At 61.6% G+C, this 11,024-nt stretch overlaps 4 protein-coding genes across 4 annotated transcripts in view; all 4 read left to right on the top strand.

Moving 5' to 3' along the window:
• The window catches only part of ACA1_279800 (Peroxin 11c (Pex11c), putative), a gene marked incomplete at both ends in the record, with an annotated part of 6,712 nt that extends 1,750 nt beyond the window's left edge, over positions 1–4,962 (top strand). The window contains 15 exon segments of the mRNA XM_004344681.1: positions 104–224; positions 250–541; positions 627–869; positions 1,124–1,214; positions 1,299–1,453; positions 1,539–1,614; positions 1,687–1,825; positions 1,904–2,168; positions 2,240–2,371; positions 2,437–2,549; positions 2,585–3,430; positions 3,480–3,677; positions 3,691–4,404; positions 4,478–4,568; positions 4,586–4,962. Of these exon segments, the coding sequence (XP_004344731.1) occupies positions 104–224; positions 250–541; positions 627–869; positions 1,124–1,214; positions 1,299–1,453; positions 1,539–1,614; positions 1,687–1,825; positions 1,904–2,168; positions 2,240–2,371; positions 2,437–2,549; positions 2,585–3,430; positions 3,480–3,677; positions 3,691–4,404; positions 4,478–4,568; positions 4,586–4,962 (3,853 nt within the window).
• Positions 4,963–5,061: 99 nt separating this feature from the next.
• On the top strand, positions 5,062–6,990 carry ACA1_280010 (uncharacterized protein; the record flags this gene model as incomplete). The annotated part of the gene is made up of 4 exons (XM_004344682.1): positions 5,062–5,554; positions 5,655–5,769; positions 5,870–6,017; positions 6,109–6,990. The coding sequence occupies 4 exons, from the start codon at positions 5,062–5,064 to the stop codon at positions 6,988–6,990; spliced, it is 1,638 nt and encodes a 545-aa protein (XP_004344732.1).
• Positions 6,991–7,145: 155 nt separating this feature from the next.
• Positions 7,146–8,962, top strand: ACA1_280020 (uncharacterized protein; the record flags this gene model as incomplete). Its single annotated transcript, XM_004344683.1, has 6 exons — positions 7,146–7,703; positions 7,805–7,892; positions 7,978–8,048; positions 8,134–8,386; positions 8,488–8,770; positions 8,824–8,962. The coding sequence occupies 6 exons, from the start codon at positions 7,146–7,148 to the stop codon at positions 8,960–8,962; spliced, it is 1,392 nt and encodes a 463-aa protein (XP_004344733.1).
• A 184-nt stretch (positions 8,963–9,146) lies between these two features.
• Positions 9,147–10,551, top strand: ACA1_280030 (hydrolase, carbonnitrogen superfamily protein; the record flags this gene model as incomplete). Its single annotated transcript, XM_004344684.1, is given in 7 exon segments — positions 9,147–9,380; positions 9,467–9,536; positions 9,614–9,732; positions 9,810–10,100; positions 10,193–10,407; positions 10,497–10,507; positions 10,520–10,551. The coding sequence occupies 7 exon segments, from the start codon at positions 9,147–9,149 to the stop codon at positions 10,549–10,551; spliced, it is 972 nt and encodes a 323-aa protein (XP_004344734.1).
• Positions 10,552–11,024: the final 473 nt, after the last annotated feature.

The raw sequence follows: 11,024 nt of genomic DNA on the forward strand, positions 1-11,024 counted from the left end.
ACGGCCAAACAGCTACAGGCGAGCAGTAGCAAACTCAAGCCCCCCACCTCACCACCTCAACCTTCTTCCACTACCTCAACTTCCGCCTCCGCGACACCTTCAGTACCGCCATCTTCTACGTCCTCGCAATCCTCCTCATCCTCGACCTCTCGCGGACCCGCGGCCTTGCTTTCGGCCGCCTTGAGCGGACCAACTGGGGCGAACGGGAGCGGCGGCAGCCCTCTGTTGCGCAACACGACCGTGCCCCAGGGTGGTGCTGGGATTCGTCTGCACAAGACCCTCTCGTTGGGCGAGAAGAAGCAGGCCGTCGCTCTGCCGGTCGTGTCCATCTCCCTCCCACCCTTCTCCCCTGCCTCCACCACGCCCACCACCGACCCTCTACGGAGATTTCCACCTCCGCCCACCTCGTCCGCAACCGCCACCACCACCTCCTCCACATCTTCATCTTCAACAAACACCACCGCCACCTCGAAAGTCGGCCCGCCTCTCCACGCGAATGATGGCAAGCCACGTCAGCAACAGCCGCCCCAGGCCACCCCAGGTACTACTCCCCCTTCCCCTCTTCGAAGGCCGCGTCCCTCGAGCCTCGGAACCTGCCTGACAGCGCACCTCGCCTTCGGTCTTAGGCGGACCGCTGGACGACCACGCCGCCGGCATTAAGGCCAAGGCCAGGAAGCAGCAGCCGAAGGAAGCTCACTCCGTGCAGTCGAAGGAAAGCACCGCGGCGGCTGCGGCGGGAAGAAACTACATCATCTTTCCCTCGCTGGCGGAGATGGCCGACACCGAAGCCGGGAAGAAGGCGTCGCTCTCCCTCTCGGACGGCGCACCCTCCGTCCAGTTCAGGCGCCACTTTCTCTTCCCCGAGGCCGGTACGCGAACCCCACACCATTACCAAGCTCCACCCGGGTGTTAGGGACGAATCGCCGTTCAGATCGCCACCTCGAAATTTCGCAGGCTGGTTCCAAATTGGGCGATAAACGAGGAAAGGCTCGTTGCAGTGCAGCTACCTACCTAAATATGGGGATCCATCATCATGATCAAAACGGTGTATGGAAAAGGGTGTCGCTGCTCGTAATTGGTATAACCACCCAAATCTTACGTTATCGAGAACGGCCACAACTAGGTGCTGCGCTCTTCTCGAATCTGACCACACAGGCGTGTTGGGTCGATGACCGTGAGGGCTCCACCGGACGAGCGCCATCCAAGTTTGCGTGGTACAATGTCTCTCGAACCAGCTCATGCCCCGTTTTTGCAGATACTCATGCGCTCCTACTCTCTTGTTCTGCGATCATTTGCAGGTTTGGCGACTCCCGATCAGAGCTTTCATCGGGTGGTGTGGTCATCAAGCACGAGGAGTGGACGCGGATCCCTCTCCTTAGCGAACTCCGAGACAAACTAGAGACCGAGTTTCATACCACGTTCAACGCTGTTCATTGCTCCTATTTTCGAAATGGTACGCGGCTGGCCCTTGCTCTTGGGTGGCCCAACACATAAGTGGTCGCTTATGTCTCGCGTTCCCCCCCCCCTTCTTTTCGCAGGATCAGAGTGTTCCGGGGGCTGTCCAGATGATCCTCAAAGCCAGAAGACCGACGCCGTGTTCGTTTGTCTGGGGCAGTACGTCGCGCTTCAACTCTCAACCCACAGAGCAACTGCCATGGGGCCATTTGCTTATTGCGCGTGCTCCAGGAAGCGCAATCTCCTGCTCTCCCCCAAGGCCAGGCAGGACTGCGGCACGAGTAGCAAGTTGCCGCATGTCCGCGTCGTGATGGAGGCCAATGCTGCGCTCTTCGTGCACCGAACAGCGCGTTCACTCTACGACTACTCGGTACCGTGCTCCCCGTGGAATTGGTTGTGTCGCTGCTGTGGTCTTCTGATTTGTGTCCGTGGTTGCCGCTTACTCCAGGTGCCGCAGAGCGAGGAGCTTGTGACAGGCGGGAACATCATGCTATGCTTCCGCCGGCTCGCCGCCACTCCCAAGAATACCACGCCCACGGTCGCTGGCAGGGACCCACTGCGAAGTAGCCAGTCACGCACGGAAGGAAGTCAGGCCGGCGACAAGACAAAGACGCCCTCGGGGAAGGGCAACACCGCAGCGCGCAATGCACCGACCAGCGCCAAGAACGTCATCTACATAGACGAGGACGACGAAGTGTTGGATTCCCAGAGAGGTACGGCCCCGAACTGCTCTCGATGCAGCCACCACCCGGGCTTTCTTCTGATTCGCTGATCTGTCCGCCAGAAGCCTCGACATCCGTGAAAACCGATGATCTGCAGGACTACGTGGGGCGCATCTTCTCATCGAGGCACGATCTGTACAGTTTGGGCCTCCACATGACCTACACGACCTCCATCTGCGGCAACATGGAAAAGGGTACCGGCTGCTGCTCCTTCGAGAGCTTGATGTCGACTCTGGCTTACGTTGGGTGTGGCCATCAGGAGCCGACTCCATTCTTCTGTCTGATCCTGCCGCGCCACCGGTCAACGAGCGACTCCTGTACACATGCGTCAACAATTCGCACGAGAACCAGATCGAGAGGGCCGTACTCCAGGTGCGTGCACGCGGAGGTTCAAAGTTCACCCTCAGTGTACTGACCACCATTACACCAACAAACAGATCAATGTGCTGAATGATATCCCCGTTCGGCTGGTGCGTGGCTGGCGAGCCGACTATGAGACCAAGAGCAGCCGCTCTAGTGACAAGGACGACGAACGGATGTGGTACCGATACGACGGACTCTACTCGGTGCGCCACTACGTCGACGAACCCTCGCGGGACGACGGCCCACCGAGCGGACGCGGCGAAGGGCCGGTCTTCTGTGAGTTCCTGCTGACGCGACTCCCGCTCTACCCGACTCCGCCGCTGCCACCGATGGCGCCCAAGAGAAGCGAGCCTCCCAAGCCGACCCTGCCATCCATCTCGTCCCTCACCTCCCTGCCCCCGCCGTCGTCGTTCCGGGACGCGCGGAAGATCGACCTCCGGCAGGGCGACTACCTCTCGCGGGACTACGATGACGACGACGGAGTCGAGATCATCGAGGTCAAGCACGCTTCACAGCCACCTCACCACCTCCACCCCACTTCCACCTCGTCTTCATCCTCGACTTCCCAGCACGGTCAGCAGCCGCGACAGCTGCTCCCGCCCACGTCCTCTCTGCTGAACCCGAGCGCATCCTCGTCTCCCCTGCGCCGGCTCTCCGGCTCGGAGCCACCATCGCGCATGCCCACCTCCTACTCGCAGCTGATGCCCGCAAGCTCGCCACAGCGTCAGCACCCGCAACACGCAACAGCAGCAGCATCAGCAGCCGTCGTCCATACCGCTGCCGGGCATTCTCCCCTACATGAAAACCGCCTACAGCGGACCCTCGCCACCGAGCTCAGCCGGGGGTTCTTCGAAGCTCGGCGCTCCACCACCTCCGCCTCCGGCCTCCATGTCTCTCCCTCTCCCGCCTCTCCCTCCCTCCCATGCCGCTTCCCTACAGCCGCCTCCGCCGTCGCAGTCCAACAGCAGCAACCTCAACGCGGCCATGCTGATGTACAACCTGTTCGGCGTCAACCCCGTGATGCCGCAGGCGCCGCCCGGCCTAGCTGCGCTCTACCCCGCGGTAACGCCCTACTCGGACCCGCAGCAACAGCAGCAGCTCTCGGAGCTGTTTCGACCCGCGACCACTTCCATCCCCGTTGGCGCCACAGGCTCAGCACCACTTGGCGGCGCTGGCGCCGCCACCCTCTGCTGCGCAGTCGCCCATGGCCCTGCAGCCATCGCTTTATGAGGTGCCCACGGCGCACCTGCTCTTCTTCATGAATCTCATTCCCCAGAAGGACCGCGAGATTGCCCAGATCATGCGGCAGAAGGAACTCGACAACGCCAAGCCCAAGCGGAAGGACGAGTCGCACGACAAGAAGCGAAAGCGGCGGTCGAAAGAAGAAGCGAGCGGGACGAAGAAGAAGGGCGGCAGCAGCAAATCGAACGGGCGGTCGCGGAGATCGACGGTCGACGAGGAGTACATCGACCTGGGGCTGGTGGACAACGAAGACGACGAGATCATCAACAACTGGTCCTCGCGACGGCGTGGAGCCGCCGTGCAGAAGAAGAGCGACGTCGAGTGGGAGAAAGTGAAAGAGCTGGCCGCCGCCGAGCGGTCGGTCAAACGGAAGAAGTCCAGCGGCGGCGGCGGCAGCAGCCGACATCACAAGGCGGAACCGGTTGACGCCGAGCCGATGAGGCCCAAGGAGGTCTCGCCGAACAAGCGGAGCCGAAGCGACCGAAAGGGCCGAGGAGCGGCCGAAGGAGAGGACGAAGGTTCCGTCTTCTGCATCTGTCGCTCATCCGAGGAGTACGGCTTCATGATCGCGTGCGACAAGTGCAACGAGTGGTTCCATGGCGGCTGCGTCGGACTCACACCGGTATCTACACCTTCCCCCCAAATCATATCGACAACCCCGCCTAACTGCTGTCGTGTGTGTGTGTCGTGTTCAGGCGGAGGGGCAGGAGATGAAGACCTACATCTGTCCACGATGCCACCCGCCAAATCCGCGCAAGAAGGCGTTCCCTTTGGCGACGCCCTGTCGTTCGCCGCGAATGGAGCGCGGCGATCACGGGTGGGCGTCGCGACGAAGAAGGAGAACGAGAACGAGGAGGACGAGTTTGTGGTGGACGAGGAGAAGATCGAATGGAACGAGCTGGGCGAGGTGGTCTACTGCGGCGACGGCGACATGACGGACGATTTCCAGTCCGATGACCCGAGCGGGTTCGTCTTCGTGGCCTACGGCTCGTTCGACGACATTGCGCGCGAGCGCGAAGAGGCGCGCAAGACGCGGGAGGACTACGTCAAGAAGCAGCAGCAGCAGCGCTACCTCCAACAGCGCCTCCAGGCCATCATCAAGCAGGACAACGCCGCCACCAACGGCAATCCCGCCGTCGAGCCCGCGCTGGAGGAGCCCACGGCCTCGCTGCACCCCTAATCGAGTGCTCTTCGCCAAACACAGACAATTTTCTTTGTTGTCTTTTTTGTCTTTTATTTTATTTCCTATTATTTTATTTCCTATTATTTTATTTCTCTGATGTCGCAGGTGGTGAAGAGGGACTGGGGCGGGCGCGGCCTGACGCTGGAGCGGCTAGAGCGCGAGCTCGACGGGTTCGCCCATGCGCGGGGCGGCCGCCCGTGCCGTCTGCAGCTCTACGTGCCCGACAACCCGGACCTCTTTGCGGGCGAGCAGGCCTTGACCCACAGCCTGCTGCGTCGTCTGGTGGGGCGGGCGGCGGTGGATGAAGAGGGCAATGCAGGCGACGGCAGTGGAGTAGTCGTGGTGGAGGTCTTGCACATGGGCGGCTGCGGCATGGGCGCTGAGGGGGCGCACGCGCTGGCCGAGGCACTACGCGGGGGTGGGAGGGGCGGCACCCTGTCCAAGCTCTGGCTCAAGCGCAACCCACTGACCCTTCCCGGTGCCGAGGCCGTCCTTCGTGCTGCGGCTGCGGCTGACAGCTCGCCCCGGCTCACCTCCCTCGACTTCTTCAACACCCAGCTCGGACCCGAGGCCGCCGCGGTGTTTGCTGGTACAGACCACTACTTGGTCTCCCTCTGTGGCCCTCGTGGAAGGCGAAGCTAACTCGTGGACGGTGCCTGCGCTTGGCTTGGCTGGGGGGGGGGAACAAGAGGTGCTGCGGGCCAACAAGAAGATCAGGCACCTGTTCTTGGGCGGCAACCACTTCGGTCCGGCGGGCGGCAGGGCCATGGCCCAGCTGCTGCGTGATGGCAGCGCGCTCACCAGGTATGCTCCTGCACACTCTACGCCGCGCTGACGACCCTTGCTCGACGTCTCACCGCATTCAAACGCCGCGGCGCTCTGGCACGTACACGTCATCCCCCAGGCTATCGCTGGACATCAGCCACCTGCGGGACGAGGGTGCCGCCAGCATGGCCACCGCGCTGCAGCAAAACACGAGCCTGACCTACCTGTGCCTCAAATACAACGGCTTCACCCCTCGGGGCGTCGCCTCCCTCTTTGGCGCGCTTCAGGTGAAGAAGAGCCCCCCCCCGCCAGCAAGCTGCGCAATGCGTGTGATGCAGGCCCATTGGCTGACCTCATGGAATGCGTGTCGTCGGTCAGGCCAATCCTCGCTCCCGGCTCGAAACCCTGATCCTGGGCTGGAAGCTGACCTACGACGAGCTGGCCTCCAAGGACGGCGTGCCTCCCGAGGAGATCAGGTCGCTGGCCAACCACGTGGGCACGCGCGACGATCAGCAAAAAGCGGTGCGATCGCCCCTGGCCGACGACGAAGCCGAAGCCGCCGACGCCGAGGGTGAAGAGCAGGCCGGCAAGAAGAGCGAAGGCGTGGAGGCGCTGGTGCGACTCCTGCGGGATCCGCACTGCTCGCTCACGCACCTCAACCTGTGCCGCACCTTCCTCAGCGTGGACGAGCTGGCGGCGATCGCCGACGCCGTGCAGCACAGCAACACGTCGAGCCTGCGCCAGCTGCACCTCCACCCGCAGACCGACGACCTCGGCACGCAGAGGGAAGAGAAGCGCATCGCCGACCGGGTGCGCCAAATACTGGACAAGCGCGGGCGCGAGCATCGGCAACGCGGACAGGAGGAGCCAGTCGAGGCCGACGCCCACGCCCACGTGGAACAGCGCCAACGACCTGCGGATGTCGAAGCGACGCCGAAGCCCGCGGCAGTGGCACAGCCAGCCGTGGGTATGAGCGAGCTGAGGAAGAGGAAGAAGGAGATCACCGAAGAACTACAACTGATCGAGAAGGAGGACAGAGCTACGGGTGACGACGAGCAACTGGCCAAGCGAGCGCACGATCTGCGTGAGGAGCTCGCGGGCATCGCCGACGCCATGCAGCGGGCCAAGGCGCTGGTCGAAGCCGCGCGCAAGGTCCTGCGCAAACAGAAGAAGCGACAGCGCAAGGACGACGCCAAACGCAACCCAGACGACTGCGCACACACCGCACACACCGCACACACCGCACACACCGCCCCTTAATTAATCTCAGGGCGTTCCGTGGCCCACAACTCCGCTTTCGCGCCCGGTGTCAAGGGGACGGGAGGTAACGCAGCGAAGAGGTTAGGGTGGTTCAGTGTCACGTTACTCAAGCCGCACACGAGGGAGACCGAAAAGAGAGCGCTTGTATGCACGTGATGAAGGTCGGCGACATGATGGAAGCCAAGAGGAAGAAGGGCAGTCCTGCGCAGGGAGAGGAGACCAGAGAGATGAAGAGAGATCATTTGAAGCAAAATTGGCGAGAATCGAGAAACGGGAAGACACTTAGCTTCGGCATCCTGGCACTGATGCTCGTCGCCTCCGTGCTCAGCAACTTTGCCGCTTTCCACTTCAAGGAGGCCCTGCCCTGCAATCTCTACCTCTACCTCGCCATTTCCAACATCGTCCTCTTCATCACCCATCAATCGCTCTCGGTCTACTTTCATCCCGAGACCGTGTCGCTCGCCACCAGCCCCGTGCCTCCGCTCGTCCCGCACTCATGGCGCGGTCGGATAGGCCGCCAGCTCATGCTCGGATTCGAATTCCTCACCAACAAGCTGGGCGTGACCGTGCTCTGCGCCCAACTGGGCTTCATCCTGCATCTCTTCCTCCTCTCCCCCGCCGAGGGCCGCCTCGAGATGAGCGTGCTCGACCCCAAGCTCGGTCGACCCCTCCCCGAGAAGGACTATGGCAACAGCTGCGACAACCTCAGCCAGGTACACTACCACCACATGGACTCTCTGACGTGGCTCTCTCTCTCTCTCTCGAGCGTGTGTCCTCACTTGGTTGGTGGTGGGCGGTGCTGGTGCTGCACTAGGTGTACGACTCGCTCTACGACTTCTTCGTGTTCGTGCACTTCACCGGGTTCATGCTCATGGCGGGTTGCATGCGTAGCTTCGCGATGCGTACGTCGCTTCTCTCTGCCACGATTGTTCGAAGGCGTGTCTCACATTCTCTTTCTCTCTCGTGCCGCGTTCTCTTCTTCTTCAGCGTTTGCGGTTGGCGTGTTCGATGAGCTCATCGAACTTTCCCTGCAGCACATCTTCCCTAACTTCCGCGAGGTATGCTCGCTCATATTCATGTGTGTGGGCGTGGTGTGGTGTGTGTTGATCGATCTGACGCAATAACGTTGGGCGGGGTGCGTAGTGCTGGTGGGACCACTTCCTCGCGGACATCTTCGGTGCCAACCTCCTGGGCTGCCTCACGGGCTATCTCATTACCCAGGTCACCGACGTCCAGCCCTTTACCTGGCTCGCGCCCGTGCCGGTCAACGAGCCCTCGCCCAAGCCCCGCCTGCGCCTCTTCCCCTCGCCCTTCTTCTCCAAGGTCTACGACCTCTTCTTCGGCAGCGACAAGCGCCCGCTCTTCTTCCTCGCCATCATCTTCTTCCAGCGCACCGGTACACGTCCCCTTTGCCTTCGCTTCATTCATGCCGCCAGCATTGCACACAGTAACTTACACATCACATCACATGACCATGAACTGCGGTCGACGCTACAGTGGGCTTCGTGATCCCGTTCGCCTTCAAGTACGTGATGTGGGTGCCGGTGCCCCACATCATCTTCATCTGGCACGGTGTCTGCCAGTTCGGACTTCAGCTGCGGCTCTACGCCGAACTCTACCAAGACCTGGCCTCGACCTACGCCGACGAGCAGCACGCCCAGCACCACAACAACGGCAAGGACCGAACGCCGACCAAGGGCTCCACCACCACCACACGAAGCGCATCAGCAACAGCGACATGGGGATCTGGCGGTACCAGTGGCGGATCATCAACGTGGCCGTGCTGGGCCTGGAGGCGGGCTTCATCGTCAAGACCCTCCTCCTCGCGTACAGCAACCTCACCCCGCCCACCGAGATCCTCGCCATCTGGCTCTTCATCGTCATCGCCATCGCGTTCTGCCTCACCTTCTCCTTCGACAAGCGTCCCAAGAGCAGCCGCTCCTCTTCGGCCGTCAAGAGGAAGATGCCCTGAACTCCCCGCGAGCGACGGTCAGCCCTCTTCATTTTTGGTCCCATTTTACGACATTATTCACTTCTTGTCGACACAGCATTTTTTCTCCATTTTCTTTTCTGTTGGCCTTGTTCGCTGATGCAGGAGAAGGAGCGTGGTCGTGGACGAGAAGGAAACCACAGGTGGAAGGTGAAGGTTCGACACAATGCAACACTTGGCTGAAATGAGGGCTGCTGGTCTGTTGCCGGCGAGGGCGGAGGGGTGGCGAGGATCTGGAGGGGCGTCCAAAGTGAAGGTGACGGTGCTGCAGCAGCTGCCCAAGGCGGGTAAGGCAGCGGCAGCCAGCTTGGACACCTTCCTCCACACCCAGCTCCAGCGGGACGGCCGCAAGGCCGACATCCTCATCCTACCCGAGAACTGGCTGGGCGCCAGTGGACACGTACATACTACGCCCCTCCTGACTCTTTACTGGGTCGAACGAGTAGCGGCAGGGCCACTCTGGCTCACGTAGGGACACTACGCCAGGCCGACGTGGCGACCAACAGCAGCTTGCAGCTCCTGGCCGACGTGGCCAAGGCCCACGCCGTCTACATATGTATGCCCAGCTTCCCTCTCTGTGCTAGCTACGGCGTGGATGCGTGTGCTCACCACGTGTTGTTATTGGCCTCCTAGTGGCGGGCACGATGGCCGAGGTTCAAGGCGGCAAGCGCTACGTGACGTCGGTCCTGCTTGCAGCTGATGGAACGATGGCCGGCCTCTACCGCAAGCGAAAGCCCACCATGGAGGGCGCGGTACGCGCATGGCCACACTAATGTTGCGCGGCGCGTGGCACGAGTCCCCAGTGTGGCTAAAGGTGAGAATTGCACAGCACGACCCGGGCAACGAAGTGGGCATCTTCGAGACGCCGCACGGGCGCATCGCGGTCATGATCTGCTTCGACGTGGAGAACGCAGACATCTTCGAGGAGACCCTGTCGCACGACCCCGTGGTCATTCTCAATCCGACGTGGATTCCGCTGCCGCGGGTGATCAGCACGATGCCCTCCGTGGCGTCGCCCTCCTGCTCGTACCCACTGTCCCTCCTCACGGCCTGGGGCAATGCCATGGAGACCATGTCGCACAAGTTCGAGAACATCTGTATCGAGCGGGGCATCTACCTCGTACGCACCTTCGTTCTGATACGCCTGCGTGTGCGATGCTGATCTATGGTGTGTGTGTGTGTGTGTGTGTGTGTGTGTGTGTGTGTGTGCAGGTGAGGTGTGACATGCCGTATAACTGTGCCACCGGCACGAGCCAGGTCATTGCGCCTCACTATACTGCACACGCGGCCACGCTCAAGGAGACGCATCTTTCAGTGTTCCTTGAGCGGGACAGGGAGCAGATGATGAAGAACCATGCGCGGTTTGTCGGCCTCTTCGCCCCCGCCGAGCGGGAGAGAACCGAGCGAAGGGACCGCACGGGCAGCCGGTACACCGTGCGGTCCATATCGGGGCACACGTCCCCCGTACTCGACGTTCAGCTCGTGGACCCTGTGATGAAGGCTCTGTCGTGTTCAGCTTCGGGAGAGGTACGCCCACAGTCGCCAAAGCCGCATCGTTGAGCGTCACCTGATCATGGTCTACAATACAGATCAAGCTCTGGAATGTGAACACACGCGAGTGCCTGAAGGACTACCAGAGCTCGCCGGTGGTGTCGCTTTTCTATGACGACAAGCATCGAACTCAGTTCTGGAGCGCGTCGCTATGTGCCCCGGTCTGCCAGTGGGACTTGCCCAACGGGCTGCTCCTGCGTCAGCTCCAAGGTACACAAGTTCTCTTGCGACGGCAGCTTCTGGTGTTTTCTTGGCTGACAAGTTCCATAATTGTTGAAAAGACATGGTCGCCACGACGAAGATCACGCACAGCAATGCAGGTCTGGGCGAAGGCATTCTCTGCGGCGGCTTCGACGGCACGGTTACGCACGTCGACACGCGGGAATTCAATCAGCGATTGCAGTTCTGCGCGAGTGGGGGTGCAATCAGGGACTTGACGACTGTGGGCGATTACAGCATCGCCACGGCCGCCGGCGAAGTGGTGCAGAGTACG

The sequence above is a fragment of the Acanthamoeba castellanii genome, assembly GCF_000313135.1.
Source record: "Acanthamoeba castellanii str. Neff unplaced genomic scaffold scf7180000084776, whole genome shotgun sequence".
Taxonomy (NCBI): domain Eukaryota; phylum Discosea; order Longamoebia; family Acanthamoebidae; genus Acanthamoeba; species Acanthamoeba castellanii.